Raw genomic sequence first — 19,690 nt, 5'->3', positions numbered from 1 at the left:
AAAGAGCTTGAATTGAAGCATACAGAGTTTGATTCGATAAAAAATTTCAGTGAGGAACACACCCAAAACCTGAAAGCTAAAGAAAATACTAGTATTCTTCTTTCTCAAGTGAAAATCGAGCAATTGGAACATATCCCTGCCAACAATGGTGTTGTTCCTTCTCCTGCAAGTAACCATGCTGTTCCTTCTCCAGCAAGTAACCAGTCCAGTGTCAATATGGATGGTAGAGGCTTGCTGTTGTTCATAAATTAGCATCTGAAGAACTATGTTCTAGTGGGTAGTGAAATCTCAGCTGTTCTTCAGGCGTTACCAGACCCGGCAAAACTGGTTTTGGATTCTGTGCAAGGGTTTTACCATTCAAATTCAAGAGCGGACAAAAGCGAGTGTGGTTTGGATTTGAGCATTACTAGGGTGAGTTGTATCCTTTTGTTGGAGACTTTAAAGAGTATCTCCCCCCAAATTAACCCTAAGGTGAAAGAAGAAGCAATTAAGTTGGCAGGTGATTGGAAGGTTAAAATGACGATTAGGACGGAGAATTGCTTGGAGGTTTTGGGTTTTCTGCGGTTTGTTAGTACATACGGAATCACCTCGTTTTATGATTCGATTCAAAGTCTTTGTGCAATCGTTGCAAAGGATGAACACACAACTGAATTATCCTGGGCCCTTGGTACCACTGATAAGGCACCCGGTAAGCTCTTTTTTCATGTTCATATTTATATCTAAATATCCAATGTACTTTTAAAGGTCGAGGGTTTCCTACTATGTTTCTCATCCTTGTTAAGTCAATAAGTAGAACTCTATATCAGTAGCAAGCCAGCAACGATGCCTTTTAATGGATCGTTTGTTGCCTTTTAATGGTAATTTGCCCCTAAGTTACAACTGCGTTGTGTATCTAGTTCTCTTCTTATATCTCTGAAGAATCTCTTCTTTTGATACAGTTTCATCTCAAATCTTATTCCAAAATTGTTTGTTGGAAATTATTCTCATTGAAAATTTTTCACTTCTTAATTTTTGTTTTATATCAACTCTTGCTTCAAGTTTTCTTCTCATTTATCTCATCTTCTTTTGATACCATTTCATCTTGGATCTTCTTATTGCACATTTTACATATACTTCCGAATTGGTCTTTTAGGCCTTCTTTATCTCCAATGTGCCCACAATACCATCTTCTGCTCTCAAATTTGCAAAACAAGCCCCGTTCGCTCTAGCCAGTCTTGGTACTCTCCCTCGTTATCATCGAATATGTTCTGCTCCTTTTCATTTACCCGATCTCTTAACGAATCTTCTTTCCGGCTTGAAAAAAAAAAATGCTTAAATTCACTTCTCTCCTATCTCCTGTCTTGAACTTATTTACTTTGGCTTTGATAGGGTATTTAAGTAATAGCTTATGACCACCACACCCACACCACACCTTATCGATTGACTCAAAGCACAACGGGACACAGTGCTTTAGATATATTTGATATTTTAAACTTGGAACTACAATCTCTAACCTGCCTGCTGCATTTTCTTTGTTTCTTACCACAGTCAAAACTGAGACACCAGAATCTTTACTGGCAAAAAATGCAGGAACTTGTTCTTCTCCGAAACTTCAACCATCTGCCACCACAGATGCTAGTCATTTGCAGGGGGTTTTAAATGAGATTTTCGGTAGGGATCGTCTGTTGCAAAATGAAACTTGGGCTACTTTTCAAATGTCATCAGGTCCAGAAAAGTATGTGATGGAAACTTCTTTTGCTAAATACTGCACAGTAGAAGATGTTGGTTTTAGAGAAACTGTCATGTCGAAGTGCATTTCACTACTCGACAAGCTAATGAGAAATAAACCACATGTTGGACCTCATGTTAACAAAGATGCCCTAAAGCTAGCAGTCCACTGGAAATCGAAAATTGGTGCAGGCACCCAAGCCTTCGAGCTTTTGGGTTTTTTGCAGTTCATCGCTACATATGGACTGCTTTCTATGTTTAATAGAGAGATTTTAGTGTTTCTTGGGAGGATTTCTCAGCAGAAGCAGGCGCTAGAAGCATGTCAGACACTTGGTTTAGCTGATAAGACCCCTGGTAAGTGTATAATTTAATGCTTTATAGATGACGGAGTCTTTTTTATTTCTTTCCAATTAAAACATGCGCGAAATTGAATACAATATTAGAGAAAGAAAAGAAAATATGTCGATAAAAGGATTTAAAAAGGAGAAATTTTCTTTTGCACATGAAAGAACTTCATCGCTTCGTCCCTCTTCTTCAATGATGTCAATAGCGAAGCTTTCTTAATGTTCTATGATCTTTCTTTCTCAAGATGTGATCTTCAACGTTATCTTCTTTATGATATTTGAAACTTCTTCAGAGCAGTTTGATAAATCCTGCAAATCTGTTTTATATGCAGCAGATTTCATTCGGAATCTTATTGAAAAGAAGCAACTAATTGAAGCTGTTGGATTGATTTGCCTGTTCAAGTTAATTGACAAGTTCCACCCAGTACCTCTCTTGAAAGAATTTGTGGAGAATGCAAAGAGGTTGTGCATACAAAATAGCAAGAGAAGTAAATCACTTGATGAAAAGGTACCTTGTAACTTGTTTCGACAACCAATATAGATGTACTGACACATACATTTACCTTTGTTCATAGGATAAGTGTTTAAACAACCAGATTGATGATCTTAGAGTTGTGATTCAATGTATCAAAGATTGCAACCTCGAGTCCGAGTACCCTTCCAGGTTCATTGAAACGCGAATAGCTTTTCTGGAAAAACTAAAGGAGGATCGGAGACGTCCAAAGATATCTCCTCCCTCCAAGGTTGAACAACACAATGAGAAAATTTCTTCTGTCTCCAAGGTTGAACAACAAGAGCAGAAAAAGGCTCCTGCATCCAAAGTTGAGGGACAAGAGCAGAAAAAGTCTGCTGCCTCCAAAGTTGCGGGGCAAGAGCAAAAAAAATCTCCTTCCTCTAGGGTGGAGGGACAAGAGCAGATCAAATCTCCTGCCTCCAATGTCGAACAAGGGGCAGCAAAGCCCCTTGCTTCCATTGTTGAGGGATGAGAGCAGAAAAGATCTGTTCCCTCCAAGGTTGAACCAGAACACCACAGAAGAGGTCAGAAAGTTGAGGGACAAGAGCAGAAAAATAAAATTAATTTTGTCAAACTTGCAAATATAAAAAAAATACAAGAGTTTTGTCTATGGATTGAGCAAAATCGACCTTTTAATTTGGCAACAACATAATCAAATGACTTTGAAATTAAAAAGTAAATAAGAGATTAAGCGCTTAATCCAAATTCAAAACATAATAAAATGGTAAAAAGAAAAGAAAAAAGAAAGAGCTTAAGCTTAATCCAAACTCAAAACAAGTCAAACGAACTAGAGATTTTTTAGTGTGATTGGAACTCAGAGTGGTACACTATGCGTCACTATATAAATAGTGAAATTTGTGTGTTAAAAAGTTAATAACTTAAAATATAAAATTTTTCACTACTTATATAAAAACACGTGATGTATCATGTACCATTTGTGTTCTAGTCACAATAAAAACAAATTCCAAGCGAACAGCCCGGACAAAAAAGTTGAACACGTGGCAAGTTGCTTGGTTACGTGGTCCCTCCTTTTTCTCTAAGTGGCAAAAATACGTGAACATAGTAGTGGAACGAAGCATAAACTCTTTCCAATTCATGCAGAAGTTGATAAGGACCACTGTTACGAAATATTAAATGTTATAATATAATTAATTAAAATTTAAAAAAAAAAATTTAACAAATCATATTATATCATTTGGTATTCCGTGTTCACTAAAAATTTTATCCACTACCAGCTCATTAAACAGACTGTGTTGCCTCTGGTCTCTGACGCCATTCCTTAAATGTTTTCATAACTTTGGTTGCTTGGTTAAATGGTAAATTCACTTTTTAAGAAAAACAAAACAAAAGAAAATTTGAAAATGCAGGACACGTGTCGAATTTTAAAGGCGTGTCCAAATGTCATTTGAAAGATATGATCTTTGAAAAATCACCTGCATGATTCAGAAATGTTGAACTCCAGAGCTCCAGACACAGACAAAGCTTCAAAAAAGTGACAAAAACCTTGCAGGCGCTGGCTGGAGGTTGAAGACGAAGAAGCTTGCCCTAATTTTCCCACAAAATCCACTGCAAGAAAAAATTTGAAAGACCCAACTCAAAGGTATGTCAAATGATTCCCTCTCCCTTTCAATTTCTGTGAAAATGAAGAGTATTTCTAGGGTTTGGAGAAAATGAACAGTCTTTTAGGGTTTTTATACTTCGAAGTGGATTGTCTGCCCTCCCCTCCTGTAATATCCCTAAAAAATTTAAGTGGTGATTAAGAGTAGTTTACTTGTAACCATTAAAAGTTCACTTATTATTTTTGGAGACCAAGTTTGACTTGAAAAGAGAAGAACTAAAAAAAAAAATATATATATATATATATATAGTATAGAGAGAGAGAGAGAGAGAGAGAGAGAGAGAGAGAGAAGGTGATTAAGAGTAGTTTACTTGTAAGTTGTAACCATTAAAAGTTCACTTATTATTTTTGGAGACCAAATTTGACTTGTTATTTTTGGAGACCAAGTTTGACTTGAAAAGAGAAGAACTAAAAAAAAATATATATATATATATAGAGAGAGAGAGAGAGAGAGAGAGAGAGAGAGAGAGAGAGAGGAGGAAGCTGACGTTAACAAGGGGTGGAGTTTCTAGAAAACCCCTCAAAAGGGGCTGCTTTCCCTTCCAGCGGCAAACAAAGAAACTTTCAGCAGAAAACCAAGAAAAAAAAGTGAAAGGGTTTACCCCTTTTAGCTCTTAGCTTGTCAAAAAGGAAAATCTAAGGAAGAGGAGCTTAGTTCTTTTTATTTGGGAAGCTTAGAACAAGTAAGGATCTTTTCCTTGTCTCCATTTAAGGTATCTATTTCTTACATTTGGGATTTAATTGTTATCTGGTTGTAAACCCACGAATTAGTTGGGTGGGAGTAGGAAACATGAAGGTACCATAGTGCATGTTCTGATTTTAGAGTTGAGCACCAAATGTTTGATTAAAGTCCCCAATTAACCTTGAATTAGGGTTTGTTTGTTTTGTATTTTGTGTAAGTAGTGTGTAATGTTTTTTTTCTTACTTATAGATAAGGAAGAGAAGGACAAGGGGACTACGAAATAAGTCGACGAACACCCTAGAGATTAAGCGCTTAATCCAAACTCAAAACAAGTCAAACGAACTAGAGATTTTTTAGTTTGATTGGAACTCGGAATGGTACATTACGTGTCACTATATAAATAGTGGAATATGTGTGTTAAAAAGCTAATAACTTAAAATATAAAAATTTTCACTACTTATATAAAAATACGTTATGTATTACTTGTGTTCCGGTCATAATAAAAAATTTCTCAAAGCGAGCAGTCGGAACAAAAAAAGTTGGACACGTGGCAAGTTGCATGGTTACGTGGTCCCTCTTTTTTCTCGAAGTGGCAAAAATACGTGAACATAGTAGTAAGATTGTTACGAGAGATTAAATGTTATAATATAATTGATTAAATTAAAAAAAATAAAAAATAAAAAATTATATTATATCATTTGGTATTCCGTGTTCACTGAAAATTTTGGAGGATTCTCTCCTCCTTTTTTTCCATACACTTTCATCATTCTTCTGTTTTTTGTGGTTACAGTTAAGTTACGTCCCTTTGTCTTATTAAACCATGAGAAAGGCCACCTGGCGTCTACCCTGCCCTTGATTTTGGATCATCGTCGCCTTCAATTGATGAACCACCAGATGAATTTTCTCCAATATCGTGCGGCTCAAAGAATTTTGTATGTGTTTACACGTATTTTTGTGCTCTGAATAATTCTAATCAAATTCCATTGCTCCTAAGTTAAAGTCAGAATTTGTAGCATATAAGGGAAGGTTAGCAGATACTTGCCAATTATCCAAAGCTGGATATTAAGGTCTTTAAGCTTAATATCTGTTTTGTATGTGTAGCATCTGCTTGGAAAAGGTTTCAACTTTAATATCTCTATGTGTTATTACTCTTAACTGATTGTCAAGAATTAGGATTAAAGAAAAGCATCCTTTAAAGTTTATAAACTGGAAGGGGGCAGGTAATAAATTACAGGTGAAATGAAACTAGAAATATATAGTCTTATGATTTGTGTCTAAAAACACAATAAAGGATATTACGTCCATCCATGATACTAATAAGATTGTTATTTATGTGGTTATGAGTTTCAAGTCTCTTTGATTAAACATTTTCTTTCTCACTCAGGGGTTCACCACGAACCACCTCTTTTTGACCAGCTATTATACTTGAATATGATTATCTATTTGTTGGTGTGACAACAAAAACATGTCCTTAACTGTGAGAGGAATCCTCCTTTGTGACTTTGGTTACCGATTTATGATGAATATGATTTTCTTAGCTTATTATCGGGACAATGTTAATTTCACTTGATTATTACATATTTTCCAGGTCAATCTTTGATTTTGAGTCTTTCCGAAAGCTGCATCATCTCCAAAATCATTATTATGGTATGTAGATAGCTGCTAAGTGCTGCAGCTCACTAAGTTTGGCCTCATGCCTTCATTGTAGCCCCTCTTTGACAAGTAAGCATTATAATTCCACTTTGTGGATTGATATTAAGTTGGCTTACTTTGTTCAGTTGGTTGAACATATGATGAAGAATCACAAATAAAATTCAACCCACAAGGGGCTTGAGACCACCATGGTTCCACACAGCTCCGTCACTGTTTTTAGTCGGGATCGCCCAAGTTCCTATGTAGCTTTGCCAATTCCATTTTCTTTTTTAGGACTTGAAATCGATTTTCCCTGTCTTACTAGCTTGTATTAAAATACAATAAAACTTCTCTACAATAATACTTTATAAAGGAATAACCTCTTTATAGTCATAAAAAATTCTGGTCCCAACTTGGGCTAGTTATATATAGAAATAAACTTCACACTGTAATAAGTTATAATTTTTCGAGATTGATTTAAGGAAACGTCTCTACATAGTAATAATTATCAATAAGTACAAAAATATTCGAAATCACAAATAAAAATTTAAGATGAACTAAAATATTTCTCTAAGTTATCTGGGATAATGTTTTGTTTATTAGAGTTGGTCAAGCTTCTCAAGCATGTTACAGCTTTTTGGCATGAAACTTTTAGTATTTTCGTACACAACTTTTTGCGTAACTTAACACAAATATGTTCAGCCACTCACATATCGACCTTGACTGGAATGACTAATGTGATAGAGGAAAATGGAAAGTATTCACTTAAATTAGCTGAAGATTCTCTGCTTTTTCAATTTTTTTTTTCAGTTATTTTTAAAACTAGTAATGCCACTTCAAAAACTTAACTGTACACTTTTTAGTAAGAATATTTTTCTTTTTAAATATAGAAAATTTGAAGTGCACAATCAAATATTTAGAGTGTCAATACAATTCCATTATTTTTTTGGTCGATTTATTTTTTAACCCCTTGTTTTACAAAAAAAAAAAAGCACTCTTTTTCTAATTTTACATCTTTGAAATTCGTATGCTCCACTACTAAGTCAAAAGCAAATGTTTTAACTACCGGCTCGTTTGGATGTGCTTTTAAAATGATTAAAAGCGTTTTGTGAGAAAATGTCTTTGTATTTCAAAAGCACTTTAAGTGCTTTCTACAAGAAACACAAATTATGTACTTCTTCTTGGAAGTACTTTAAGCGTTTTTTTTCTTCAGGATTTACTTGCATTTTTACAAAGGATTGGTTCTAAAAATATTTTCACCAAAAGCGTTTTCCAGTCATTTTAAAATTACGTCCAAATGAGCTCTACATCTCTGTCAAGTAACCGGGACTATGTAAAGGTTTTACTGTTAAAGGAAAAAAAAATGAAGGTGATTTAGAATAGTGGGCCGAAGTCCAAAGTGTAGACGTGAAATGGGCTCATAAGAGAATACGGTGGTTCGTCGGGCCACAAGAAAACCCGACTTCTCCTTCTTCTTCCTTTTCCTCTCCCCTCCAGAACTTTGACGACCAAAACGACGACGTGCAACGTTCCTGCGACCGTGGCCGGACCGATTCAGAGACATCAAAAACACGACGACCCTTTATCGCATGGATTACAACGATTCGTGGCGTGGAAGCGATTAAATACTTTCTCAATCGCCCGGAAAAGTCCTGGTAAAACCCTAAAACGTAATCGTTATTAGCACATTTTGTGACATTTGGATTGCTTAATTATTTGGTTATTTAATTCAGTTTAGTTAAACAAATGGCTAATTAAATTCATTTTGGATTGATTGCAAATGCATTTGTATATATTTCTTGGAAGTCAGTTCATGCTGGATGGGGATTATTTTTAAGGAAAATTAATGAAAATTGTTTGAAAATTTTGAGATTTAACGAAAAAGGCAAAATAAAGGGTGAAGTGAATAGTATCAAGATTGATTTTTTAATGTAAAAATGTGGTTTTTCGTAAAAATGAATAGTCCCTAAAGCTTTTTGTTAAAGTTCTTTTTTAAGAATTAGATAAATGGCTAATTAGTGATTTAATGGAATTTATCTGTGTTTTTGCTCCGAAATATAGTAGGATACAACAAGGTAGGGTCACAATTTTTTTTTTGTTTGTTACAAATGATAGGATAATCTATGCTATATTCTAAACTATGGGTAGAGAGTGGGGTTTGAGAGGTGGGATGCAATGGGTTGAAGTGGAAGGCTGAATCCACCAGGGTGGAACACCGGTTTCAATTTTGTCCGAAAATACTATGCGAAATTATTCACTTGTTCCTGGAATTTTAAAATTTTTGATGAAACCAACAAGTTATTCCTTCTTGAATAATTTGGACTGATATCTCATTCATTTATTTATTTTTTGTTCGATTTTCATGAATTTTGCTTGTATATGGTTTCTTTCGTTCACTAGTCTACAACAATAAGAACAAAGCCTTTTCCCACTAAGTGGGGTCGGCTATATGAATCCTAGAACGCCATTGCGTTCGGTTTTGTGTCACTAGTCTGAGGCGAAGATGAGCACTGTAGAAAAAGTATATCATAAAATAACACAAGCACTGGTATTTGCAACTAGAAAAACATGAATTTTTGCAGTGTCCTGGTGACCCGTGTTTGGCTTTTGTTTTAAGTCCTGCAGATGTTTAAGCCTCTCTACATTTCAGAGGCATTTTCTCTGTTTTTGGTTGGTTCTTATGAGGCAAATGAGTTTCATTTCACCCATTTTTTATTTAGGACTTAAACATCAATTTTAGTCCGGGACTCCGAGTTTGCATCTCATTGCAAATGCGTATTGAGATTTCTTCATTCAGTTTGGTAGTATTTGGCATAGTATTGATATCAGTCAAATATGGTGTGCCATGTCTTATTTACAGCTTTTGGGGCTCTATTCACTTGGTGTTCTGGTGCCCTCGGATGCTCATGTATCCTAGACTCCTAAGTAGGTGAGTTACTACTGACTTGTGCCATTTCCGTTTCCTGCTATATTTAAATCTAGATTCCTTGTATTTGGGCAATAATTTTGTTTCTCAAAACAATTGTGCAATATTCTCTTGTTTAATGCGGTGTCACGAAATTTATGTTTATTCGGGAGTTGAGGATTTAGTTTCTGTTTCTTATTAGTTGTGTTTTAGCTGTTTTCTGAGATTCGAAAACAATAACTACGACTGACTTACGAGCGGAAAAAGACACTACTTTACCATTGCCATAGTATTGAGTTGCTGTAGTGAGAGGCGGATCCATTCAGGCCGTTGTGTAACAAATTAGAACTGAAATACTTGGAACTGAAATGTTGGTCCCTATTGGGAAATTGAAAGTTTTGATACCTCATAATTCTTCCGTCCTTTTTTGGATCACCGTTTTCAATTTCGTTGATAAGTACTACACGAAAATACACATGTTAATGGAGTTTCAAAGTGTTTTATCAAATAGTTTGAAGATTGGTATCTCATTTACTTTGTTATCGGATTTACATGTTTTCGCGTCTATATGGTTGCTTTTGTTCACTAGTCGATCTGAGGCGAATTATTTCGTGTCAATGTATCAGCACGAATGCTGTTAAAAAAAAGTAATATCATAAAATGACACAAGCACTGGTATTTGCAACTAGCAAAACATGAATTCTACAATGTCCTGGCGACCCGTATTTGCTATCTGTTTTAGGTTCTGCGGATGTAATGGTTCGTATGAGGCAAATGAGCTTCATATCACCCGTGTTTTATTTAGAACTTAAACATCCATTTTCGTCTGAGTTTGCAACCTCATTGTTTGCAGGTGCCTATTCCCTTTGGTGTTTTGGTGCCCTCTGATGTACGTGTATCCCAGACTCCCTAGTGCTTTGTGTGAAACAGAGTAAGTGAGTTACAATTGGCTCTGGTCTGTTCTGTTCCTGCTAGTTGTAAGTTTTATCGCTAGTATTTATACGATAATTTCTTTTCTCAAAATTTGTTTGCAATAATTTTTTGTTTATTCGTAGTCTAACTGCGTGAAATTTCAGAGGCATAGAGTTTCTAATCCTTTCTTTACGCTTGGAAATTTGGAAAGGATTTTTCAACTCAATTAAGAGTTGTCTTGGTCAAGTGTGAAGTTGACGAATAAATGTCAGGCGTCAACGTCTAGTGTGTGGGTTGAGGCGTGGAAATGTATAAGGTCATGTCATGGTTGAACATTTCTACATTCCTTATAGCTTGGATTATTTTTTTCTTTGTGAAATTTTGACCTCTTGCTTTTCAGTTAAGAAGCCCGATTACTGTTGCAATTTTATAGCGTGTCACTAATAAATATTCATACATTATTTTGATTAACCAATTTTCTGGGAAAATGGCTTTTGTGAATTGTGGTTAGACATAGTATTTGAAATTTTTTTTCCTGTTGAAAATTGCATGGCACAGTTAATAATTTCTCTATCATTATTTTGTTTGAAAAATTAGCTTCTCTATCAAATTTGAAGTCTTGAATATGCCATATAATTATAATAGTTGGGACAGTTTCTGCTAGTTTTTTTTTGGTGACTTTTTAATGGGTATATTGTTCCATTGCTTTCTTGCAGGTATATATATATTTTGGCTATTTGAGAATGTGAATGAATATGCCAAGTCTTAATGATACTATGTAGGTACAATTTAGACTTTTAGTGTTTACAATCTGATACCTCATTGACCGTGGGTTTGATTCTATTTTATCCCGTTAGTTTGATTCTAATATCAGTGAGGGTACTGACCTTCTGGATTCTATTATATCCCATTACAAAATTCACCCAAAGATAATTTTCTGGATTCGTGGGTTGGGAGGAAGATTAGAAAAAATTTCATTATTTTTCTGGATTTGTGGTTTTTTTAATTTAGGGATTAGAAAATTTATCAATCAGAACCTGGATGTCGTCATTGGAGAAGCCGTAGCGGTCGACGGGGCATCAGTGCATTCGTCTGACATCGTTTATGCAGCCTTTGAGCTCCGCCTTCGTTCCTTGTGTCACGGGCCGCATGTTAAAAACAAAGAAAATGCCCAAGACATCATATATCTAAGCCCATAAAGCCTTGTCTTCATGGAAGCTTCTGGAACGTCCCGGAGAAATCAAGAACGTGGCGGAGCATTCAAGATAATCTAGGGCATTCCGGAACATTCCACACAAGTGTACATATTTAAGCCTCACCTAGAATAATCTAGATTAGGCAAGTTGTATCTAGAACTATGCTAGATATTTTTGGATGTAAGTAGAGGATTCTAGAACCCTCCATTGAGGAGGTGACTTAGGCCTATAAATAGGAGGCAAGGCCATTTGGCCAAACCATCCAAGAATTGTAAGCAATTGTAAAGTTCTCTTAACTTTCAATACAAAGCTTCCTTTCTCCCATCTTCTAAGTGATCTTAGCATTCTCCAAGCTATCTTAGCTTTCTTTGTGATTCGATCCGGGGAAGCGAGGCTTCGAAGGCTTACTTAGCTTGTTCATCGAGGTATTCAAGTCTAAGTGCCGCACGGGCGGAAGGCTTAAAGAGTCATCCCGTGACAGCTGGTATCAGAGCCAAGCTCGTGAATCACTTGAAGGAAAGTAGGATATGGCAAGTGGAGAGATGGTGTCCGGAGTCTCCGATCTAAGGGAGCGTACTGCCGAGGTCCAAGACGTTGCCAAGAGCAAGCCAAAGTTAAAGGACTTGCAAGCATCGATGGAGACCATGGAAGAGCGACTCGAGAAGGTGGAACAAACCATACTCGAGTTCGATACTCGACTTGATGAGGACGTTGTCGACAAGGAGGAAATCCAAACCATGGTGGACAATGGTAAGGATGAACTGCGTGGCTTGGTGGAAGGGCTACGAGATGAGCTCCTTGGCGCTCTCAACACCATGGCAGACAAGATGCGGAGGGAAGTCCAGGTTCACCTTGACAACATAGAGGCAAGGTTTGTGGCGCTTCAAGAAGAGATAAAGGACACAAGGGAACTTAAGGGAGATGTGGCGTTTTGTAAAGAAGCAGTCGTGAAGCAATTCGTGCAAGGGCCGAGGGAAATCAAGTCGTTGGACTCCAAGGTAATCGACTCCTTTAAACCCAAATCCTATAATGGGAAGAGGGAAGCAAAGGAGCTCGACACATTCGTGTGGAACGTGGAGCGATACTTCAAGTACCTGAAGCTTGAAGATGATGAGTCCAAAATCTCAACGGCAACCATGTTCTTAGCTGACAATGCCCTTATGTGGTGGCGTCGTCGGAGCATGGAGATTGAGCAAGGTACGTTCTCTCTCACCACTTGGGATGAGTTTAAGAAAGATCTTATGCTGCACTTCTATCCCCAAAATGCCAAGTACGAAGCCAAGGAGAAACTAAGGTGGCTCAAGCAAACGGGGAGCGTCAAAGACTATGTCAACGCCTTCGTGAGCTTGTTATTCGAGGTGCCCAACATGTTAGAGGAAGACAAGCTCATGTACTTCATGAGTGGACTGCAAAATTGGGCAAAACTCGAACTACAAAGGAGACACGTGCAAACATTGTTTGATGCCATTGCCGCTGCCGAATCCTTGATTGAGTTTAAATCAAGCCACCAAGGTGATTCCAAGTCCACGGGAAGAAGGGTAACCATGAGAGAAGTGGGGGAGAACATAAGTCGAAGGACAAGGCCGAGACAAGCAAACCGAAGGAGAAGAAAGCCGATAAGCATGACAAAGGCAAAGGTAAGTCTTGGCAACCCACTTGTTACCTATGCGACGGCCCTCACATGATGCGAGATTGCCCACAAAAGAAGGCCCTTAAGGCCATGGCCTTCAAGGAGGACAAGGCCGAGGAGAGTAACGATGCAACGATGGGATGCATCCGTCTACTGAATGCCATCCAGACAACCCTCCCACAACCTAAGGCTCAAGTTGGGGGAGGATCATTGTTCGTCGACGTCAAGACTGGTGACAAGACGACGCGTGTGTTGGTGGACACGGGAGCAACACACAACTTCATGACGTCGGAGGAAGCCACAAGGCTTGGCCTCCGAGTCACCAAGGAGCCTGGTAGCGTGAAGACGGTAAATTCCGCTGCCACCCCCATTGTTGGAGTTGCGCGTAATGTGCACGTAGACATTGGCACATGGAAGGGAAATATCGACTTCACCGTAGTCAAGATGGACGACTATGGCGTAGTCATTGGGTTAGAGTTCATGGACAAGGTACGAGCCTTTCCCATTCCCTTCTACAATATCTTCTGTATCCTAGCCGACGGAAGACAACCTTGCCTGGTGCCATTGGAAAGGCAAGCCAAGAAGTGTACCCAGCACTTGTCGGCAATTCAATTTGCCAAGTCTTGGAAGAAAGGCGAGGCCACATTTCTTGCAACCCTAATGTTGAATGAAGGGGAGGAGAAGCACGGGCCTTTGCCGAAACAAGTGGAAGACGTCCTTGTGGAGTTTGCGGACGTGATGCCTAAGGAACTGCCAAAGAAGTTGCCACCAAGGAGAGAGGTCGACCATGCAATTGAGTTGGAGCCTGGTGCTAAGCCTCCCTCCAAATCACCTTATAGGATGTCGCCACCCGAGTTGGAGGAATTGAGGAAGCAACTCAACGAGCTACTTGATGCTGGCTACATCCAACCCTCCAAGTCCCCATATGGTGCACCCGTCTTGTTCCAACGCAAGAAAGAAGGTAGCCTAAGGTTGTGCATCGACTATAGAGCATTGAACAAGATTACCATCAAGAACAAGTACCCACTTCCGTTGATCGCCGACTTATTCGATCAACTTGGTGAAGCAAGGTACTTCACAAAGTTAGATCTTCGATCGGGATACTACCAAGTGAGGATAGCCCCTGGAGACGAATCGAAGACGGCGATGGTGACCAGATATGGATCGTTCGAGTATAAAGTCATGCCATTTGGTCTGACCAATGCCCCCGCAACATTCTGCACATTGATGAACAAGGTATTCCACCCTTATCTTGACAAGTTTGTTGTGGTTTACATTGATGATATCGTTGTCTATAGCAAGACATTGGAGGAGCACGTCAAGCACTTGCGCATAGTGTTCAAGACCCTTCGGGAGCATGAACTCTATGTCAAGAAGGAGAAATGCTCCTTTGCCACAAAAGAAGTAGAATTTCTAGGCCACAAGATAAAGGAGGGGAAACTTATGATGGAAAAGGGCAAGATCAAGGCCATTCAAGAGTGGGAACCGCCGACCAAGGTACCAACACTACGATCTTTTCTGGGGCTAGCCAACTACTATCGGAGATTCATAAAAGGGTATTCAGCCATAGCAGCACCCTTAACAGACCTTCTTAAGAAAAACAAGGCATGGGAATGGACGGACCGGTGTCAAGAGGCCTTTGAGAGGTTGAAGAAGGCCCTAATGGAGGAGCCTGTACTAAGGTTGCCCGACCTTAGTAAGCCATTCGAGTTGCACACTGATGCTTCCGACTTTGCCATAGGAGGAGTGTTGATGCAAGAGGGACATCCGATAGCCTATGAAAGTCGCAAGCTAAACAATGCCGAGAAGAGGTACACGACCCATGAAAAGGAGATGACCGCCATCGTCCATTGCCTTAGAGTTTGGAGGCATTACTTGCTTGGTACCCCATTCATCATCAAGACGGACAACGTTGCCACTAGCTACTTTCAAACCCAACAAAAGCTCACACCTAAGCAAGCAAGGTGGCAAGAGTTCTTAGCGGAGTTTGATTACAAGCTAGAGTACAAGCAAGGAAAGGAGAATGTGGTGGCCGATGCTCTAAGTAGACGAGTAGAGTTAATGGCTACGGTACTCAAGCCGCAAAGCCATCTCTTGGGCCGTGTCCGAGAAGGTTTATCACATGACGTCCAAGCCAAGAACATTGTGGAGTTTGTCAAGGAAGGGAAGACAAGAAGGTTTTGGCTTGAGGACGGCTTGCTATACACCAAGGGCAAGCGGATCTATGTCCCAAAGTGGGGAAGCTTAAGGAAAGAAATCCTTAAGGAGTGCCATGACTCAATGTGGGCAGGACATCCTGGCACTCACCGCACGTTGGCTTTGGTGAGCGATGCTTATTATTGGCCACAAATGCGGGATGATGTAGATTCGTACGTGAAGACTTGTCTTGTGTGCCAACAAGACAAAGTGGAACAAAAGCAACCGGGAGGACTGTTGGAACCACTTCCCACCCCATCAAGACCATGGGAGTGTTTAACCATGGATTTCATCACACATTTGCCCAAGTCTGATGGATGTGGATCTATCTTCGTCGTGGTCGATAGATTCACCAAGTATGCCACTTTCATACCCGCACCCGTGGAGTGCACAGCCGAAGTAGCTGCACGCTTATTTCTAAAGCACGTGGTGAAGTATTGGGGTGTTCCGAGGAGCATAGTCAGCGATCGAGATGCTCGCTTCACGGGTAGATTTTGGAAGGAGCTCTTCAAGCTACTTGGCTCAAAGTTAGACTTCTCCACAGCTTTTCATCCCCAAACTGATGGACAAACGGAGCGGGTTAACGCATTGTTGGAGACTTATTTGCGGCACTATGTTAGTGCCAATCAACGAGATTGGGCTAAGTTACTTGATGTTGCCCAATTCTCTTATAACTTGCAACGTTCGGAGTCGACGGGGAAAAGTCCGTTCGAGTTGGCTATAGGGCAACAACCCTTGACCCCGAACACGGTCATGACTGGCTACACGGGGAATAGTCCAGCCGCTTTCAAAACCGCTAAGGAGTGGCAATTAGCCCACGAACTTGCTCGAGCTCATTTGGATAAGGCTTCAAAGAAGATGAAGAAATGGGCGGATCGAAAACGAAGGAATGTGGAGTTCCAAACTGGCGACCAAGTCTTTGTGAAGCTCAATGCGTCTCAGCACAAGAGTACTCGTGGCTTGCACAAGAGCTTGTTGCGGAAATATGAGGGACCATTCCCTATCATCAAGAAGGTTGGCAAAGCCGCGCATGTTGTGGAACTCCCACCCCGCCTCAAGTTTCACCCGGTGTTCCATGTGAGCAACTTGAAGCCTTATCATGCGGACGATGAGGAACCAAGTCGAGGTGAGTCTCATCGAGCACCCTTTGATGACAGAGGCATTTGACAAAGAAGTGGAGAACATTGAAGCTAAGCGTGTCGTGGTGCGACCAAGACAACCAAAGCATGTGGAGTACTTTGTCAAATGGAAGGGGCTACCATACTCCGAAGCAACATGGGAGAAGGAGTCGTCCTTATGGCAATATAAGGACTTGATCGAGACATTCGAGAGGCAAGAGTCGACGAGGACGTCGACGGCTTAAGTGGGGGAGGATGTCACGGGTCGCATGTTAAAAACAAAGAAAATGCCCAAGACATCATATATCTAAGCCCATAAAGCCTTGTCTTCATGGAAGCTTCTGGAACGTCCCGGAGAAATCAAGAACGTGGCGGAGCATTCAAGATAATCTAGGGCATTCCGGAACATTCCACACAAGTGTACATATTTAAGCCTCACCTAGAATAATCTAGATTAGGCAAGTTGTATCTAGAACTATGCTAGATATTTTTGGATGTAAGTAGAGGATTCTAGAACCCTCCATTGAGGAGGTGACTTAGGCCTATAAATAGGAGGCAAGGCCATTTGGCCAAACCATCCAAGAATTGTAAGCAATTGTAAAGTTCTCTTAACTTTCAATACAAAGCTTCCTTTCTCCCATCTTCTAAGTGATCTTAGCATTCTCCAAGCTATCTTAGCTTTCTTTGTGATTCGATCCGGGGAAGCGAGGCTTCGAAGGCTTACTTAGCTTGTTCATCGAGGTATTCAAGTCTAAGTGCCGCACGGGCGGAAGGCTTAAAGAGTCATCCCGTGACACTTGGTAGTTGTATCCTATCAGCACTGCCTTCTTCACTATTTCTGAGGATTTCCGATCACTCACTCTGTTTTTTGTTTGTTTTTTTTTTTTTTTTGTGAGAGAAGGAGAATTGCATTGTGATGCTCTGTTTTTTATTGCCTTAAAAATTAGAGTTTTATCATTTATTCCGGAATTACAATAATATTTTAATATACAAATCTTTTGTTTAATTAATATACAAGTTGAATAGTTTTTTAATTTGGTTTTGGTTTGGGTTGGTGCCGGCAAAGAAGGACAAGATAAGGACTTGGATGCACGTCCAGGCTTTTAATTGCATAGCAATTGCTGCATGGTATATTTTGCATATTGGCAAGATATTGTGCGAATGACCTATCTTTTAAAATTGCTACAAGTGATCTTAGAGTTATCTTGAAAATATTTGTAGTATCTTAAGCAGTCTTGAATATACCCATAACTTGGCTGTTTAATTCCTGTTTGAACTGTCTTTGGCTGAACGCAGGCGCCACTACCGCCACTCATATACGTTTTTCTATTTGTGTAAGCCTTTTCACTTTTTCTAAAATCAAATTTCTTTCTATGTAATTTGCATGTTAGGTGGGAGACTTGGTCTCTGAAAATTTTCTGTTTTCCGATTGTGTTTCTTGCTGGAATTTGATGTCGATATGGTTATTTGTAGAGATTTTTTTGGTATTTATAGGATACTTGGGAGCAGCCTCTCCATAAATGGGGGTAAGGCTAGCCGACATTCACCTCTCCCAGACCCTGTGTAAAGCGGGAGCCTTGTGCACTGGGTACGACCTTTTATAGGATACTGATTGTATTATGCATTGCATGGTAGGTGGGAGGTAATATTTGGGCGTTTTGGCACCGGGTGTTTCCAGCAACGGGGATAAGATACAGAAAACTGGACGTTTTCAATTTTTGGTCAAACTTATCTACTAGAGGGAGACCAGGTGTTTGACTAAACACATATTTTTTTTTGTAATACTTCTTTTACATGTTTTTAATTGCACTTTTTAAGCAGTATGAAAAACGTGGGAAGAATTGAAGAGAACATATTAGTGATCCTCAATTCTTCCAAACGAGGGAGACCAGGTTATTCAGGCTATTGCATTTGGTTCTAAACTCCTATACATGTGTTGCTCATTGTGGAAGGAAAGACGGATGGAAAAGCCGAGCTCTCTCTCAAGCATGCAAGAAGGTTCGTCTCTCTCTCACCCTTCTCTCGCTCTCAAACCTCGACTTCTCTCTTTCAATTTCTTGCTGAAAACGATTGTTTCTTCAGTACTTTCACTCTAAAACAAACCATAATGTCTTCTTGCTGAAAGTAGTGAATCTGGTGTCGATTCGAAAGAAAAACTTAGCCCATAAAAGGTATTGTTTTCTATGAGTTATCTACTGGAGTAATTTTGTGTTTTCAATATTGTGTGTTTAGATGTGTAAATTTGGATTTAAAAATAGGTTTTGTGTTCAAATTTTGTTTTTGTAATTTTGGGGGATTTTGTTTCTAACCTCGGATTCTATATTTGTGTTTAATTTGGTTTTGTTTTCATACTCGGGAGACTTTTTTTTTTCTTCAGATTTTGGGGCTTTTGCTCTCTGTACTCAAGGTAACATTGGCCTCGAGGTGACATCTATGAATCTGACATATTGCTATTTAAATTTAATGAAAAGAATATTATGCTTGCTTCGAGCAATGAGGAAATTAACAAGATTGCTGTTTTCCTTTATTAGCATTATGTTGAAAGGTTGGGTTCAATGAAGAAGTATGTACCTGTTGTGTCATTGCCTTCAAAGTCATTTTTCAGAAAGTGAGTATCTTTCTTCTTATACACTTCCATTTCTATTAATCAGTAACGATGTTTTATGCCTGACAGCTTCAATCCTTTTGATTCCCACTTATGGCTTGAATTTTATGGATCCCCATCTGATCGCACTGTTGATCTCTTCGGAAATTTATATCCGTCCACCTGCTTTGTTTATGTATTTTCGACATTCAACATCAAACACTCTTCTATTATTTTGACTAATCTGTAGGTTTATTGGGATATTTGTGCAGGTTATTCAATCATAGTGTGTCATGGGATGCTTGGGTGCCTATATTGTTATTCTTACCACAAAAGAGTAATGTTATTCTTACCACAATTTTATATCACATTTCTTTACCATATTAGGTGGTAGATAAGTTGGACAAGCTACATCATTTAATTTTAATCTTTTTATTAATTAAAACGCTTAAATAATCTTAGGTGGAAGAATGAGACTTCTCATATACCACAATCATCATTTAATTAACAATTTTTTATTAATTATTGATTAACATTTTGATTAAATGCTAATTAATTTAGATTATGTGCCTGTCCAACTCATCTATTACCTAAAATGGTAAAGAAATATAATATAAAATTGTGGTAAGAATATCATTTTTCACAAAAAAAT

The 19,690-nt window shown here is 38.8% G+C and overlaps 2 protein-coding genes across 7 annotated transcripts; both read left to right on the top strand.

Annotated features, from left to right (window-relative positions):
- The first annotated feature begins 254 nt into the window (after window positions 1-254).
- On the top strand, window positions 255-2,702 carry LOC139190016 (FRIGIDA-like protein 5). The gene is made up of 3 exons (XM_070809614.1): window positions 255-688; window positions 1,528-2,061; window positions 2,387-2,702. The coding sequence occupies exons 1-3, from the start codon at window positions 517-519 to the stop codon at window positions 2,590-2,592; spliced, it is 912 nt and encodes a 303-aa protein (XP_070665715.1). The 5' UTR covers window positions 255-516; the 3' UTR covers window positions 2,593-2,702.
- Window positions 2,703-6,453: 3,751 nt separating this feature from the next.
- On the top strand, window positions 6,454-19,548 carry LOC108170932 (uncharacterized). 6 transcript variants are annotated; one of them, XM_070809621.1, is made up of 11 exons: window positions 8,011-8,152; window positions 9,358-9,426; window positions 10,256-10,333; window positions 11,031-11,092; window positions 17,751-17,788; window positions 17,928-17,980; window positions 18,090-18,204; window positions 18,412-18,452; window positions 18,832-18,861; window positions 18,986-19,062; window positions 19,311-19,548. In XM_070809621.1, exons 6-11 carry the CDS (start codon window positions 17,975-17,977, stop codon window positions 19,423-19,425), a joined length of 384 nt encoding a protein of 127 aa, XP_070665722.1. In that variant the 5' UTR covers window positions 8,011-8,152; window positions 9,358-9,426; window positions 10,256-10,333; window positions 11,031-11,092; window positions 17,751-17,788; window positions 17,928-17,974; the 3' UTR covers window positions 19,426-19,548. The 6 variants fall into 6 exon arrangements, with proteins under 6 accessions (XP_070665720.1, XP_070665722.1, XP_070665724.1 ...); XM_070809623.1 differs by lacking the exon at window positions 17,928-17,980 and adding an exon at window positions 18,537-18,625 and having other exon boundaries at window positions 19,311-19,450; XM_070809618.1 differs by lacking the exon at window positions 17,928-17,980.
- Window positions 19,549-19,690: the final 142 nt, after the last annotated feature.

The sequence above is a fragment of the Malus domestica genome, chromosome 12 (assembly GCF_042453785.1).
Source record: "Malus domestica chromosome 12, GDT2T_hap1".
In the NCBI taxonomy this organism is placed as follows: domain Eukaryota; kingdom Viridiplantae; phylum Streptophyta; class Magnoliopsida; order Rosales; family Rosaceae; genus Malus; species Malus domestica.
This window is presented reverse-complemented; position numbering and strand designations above follow the sequence as displayed.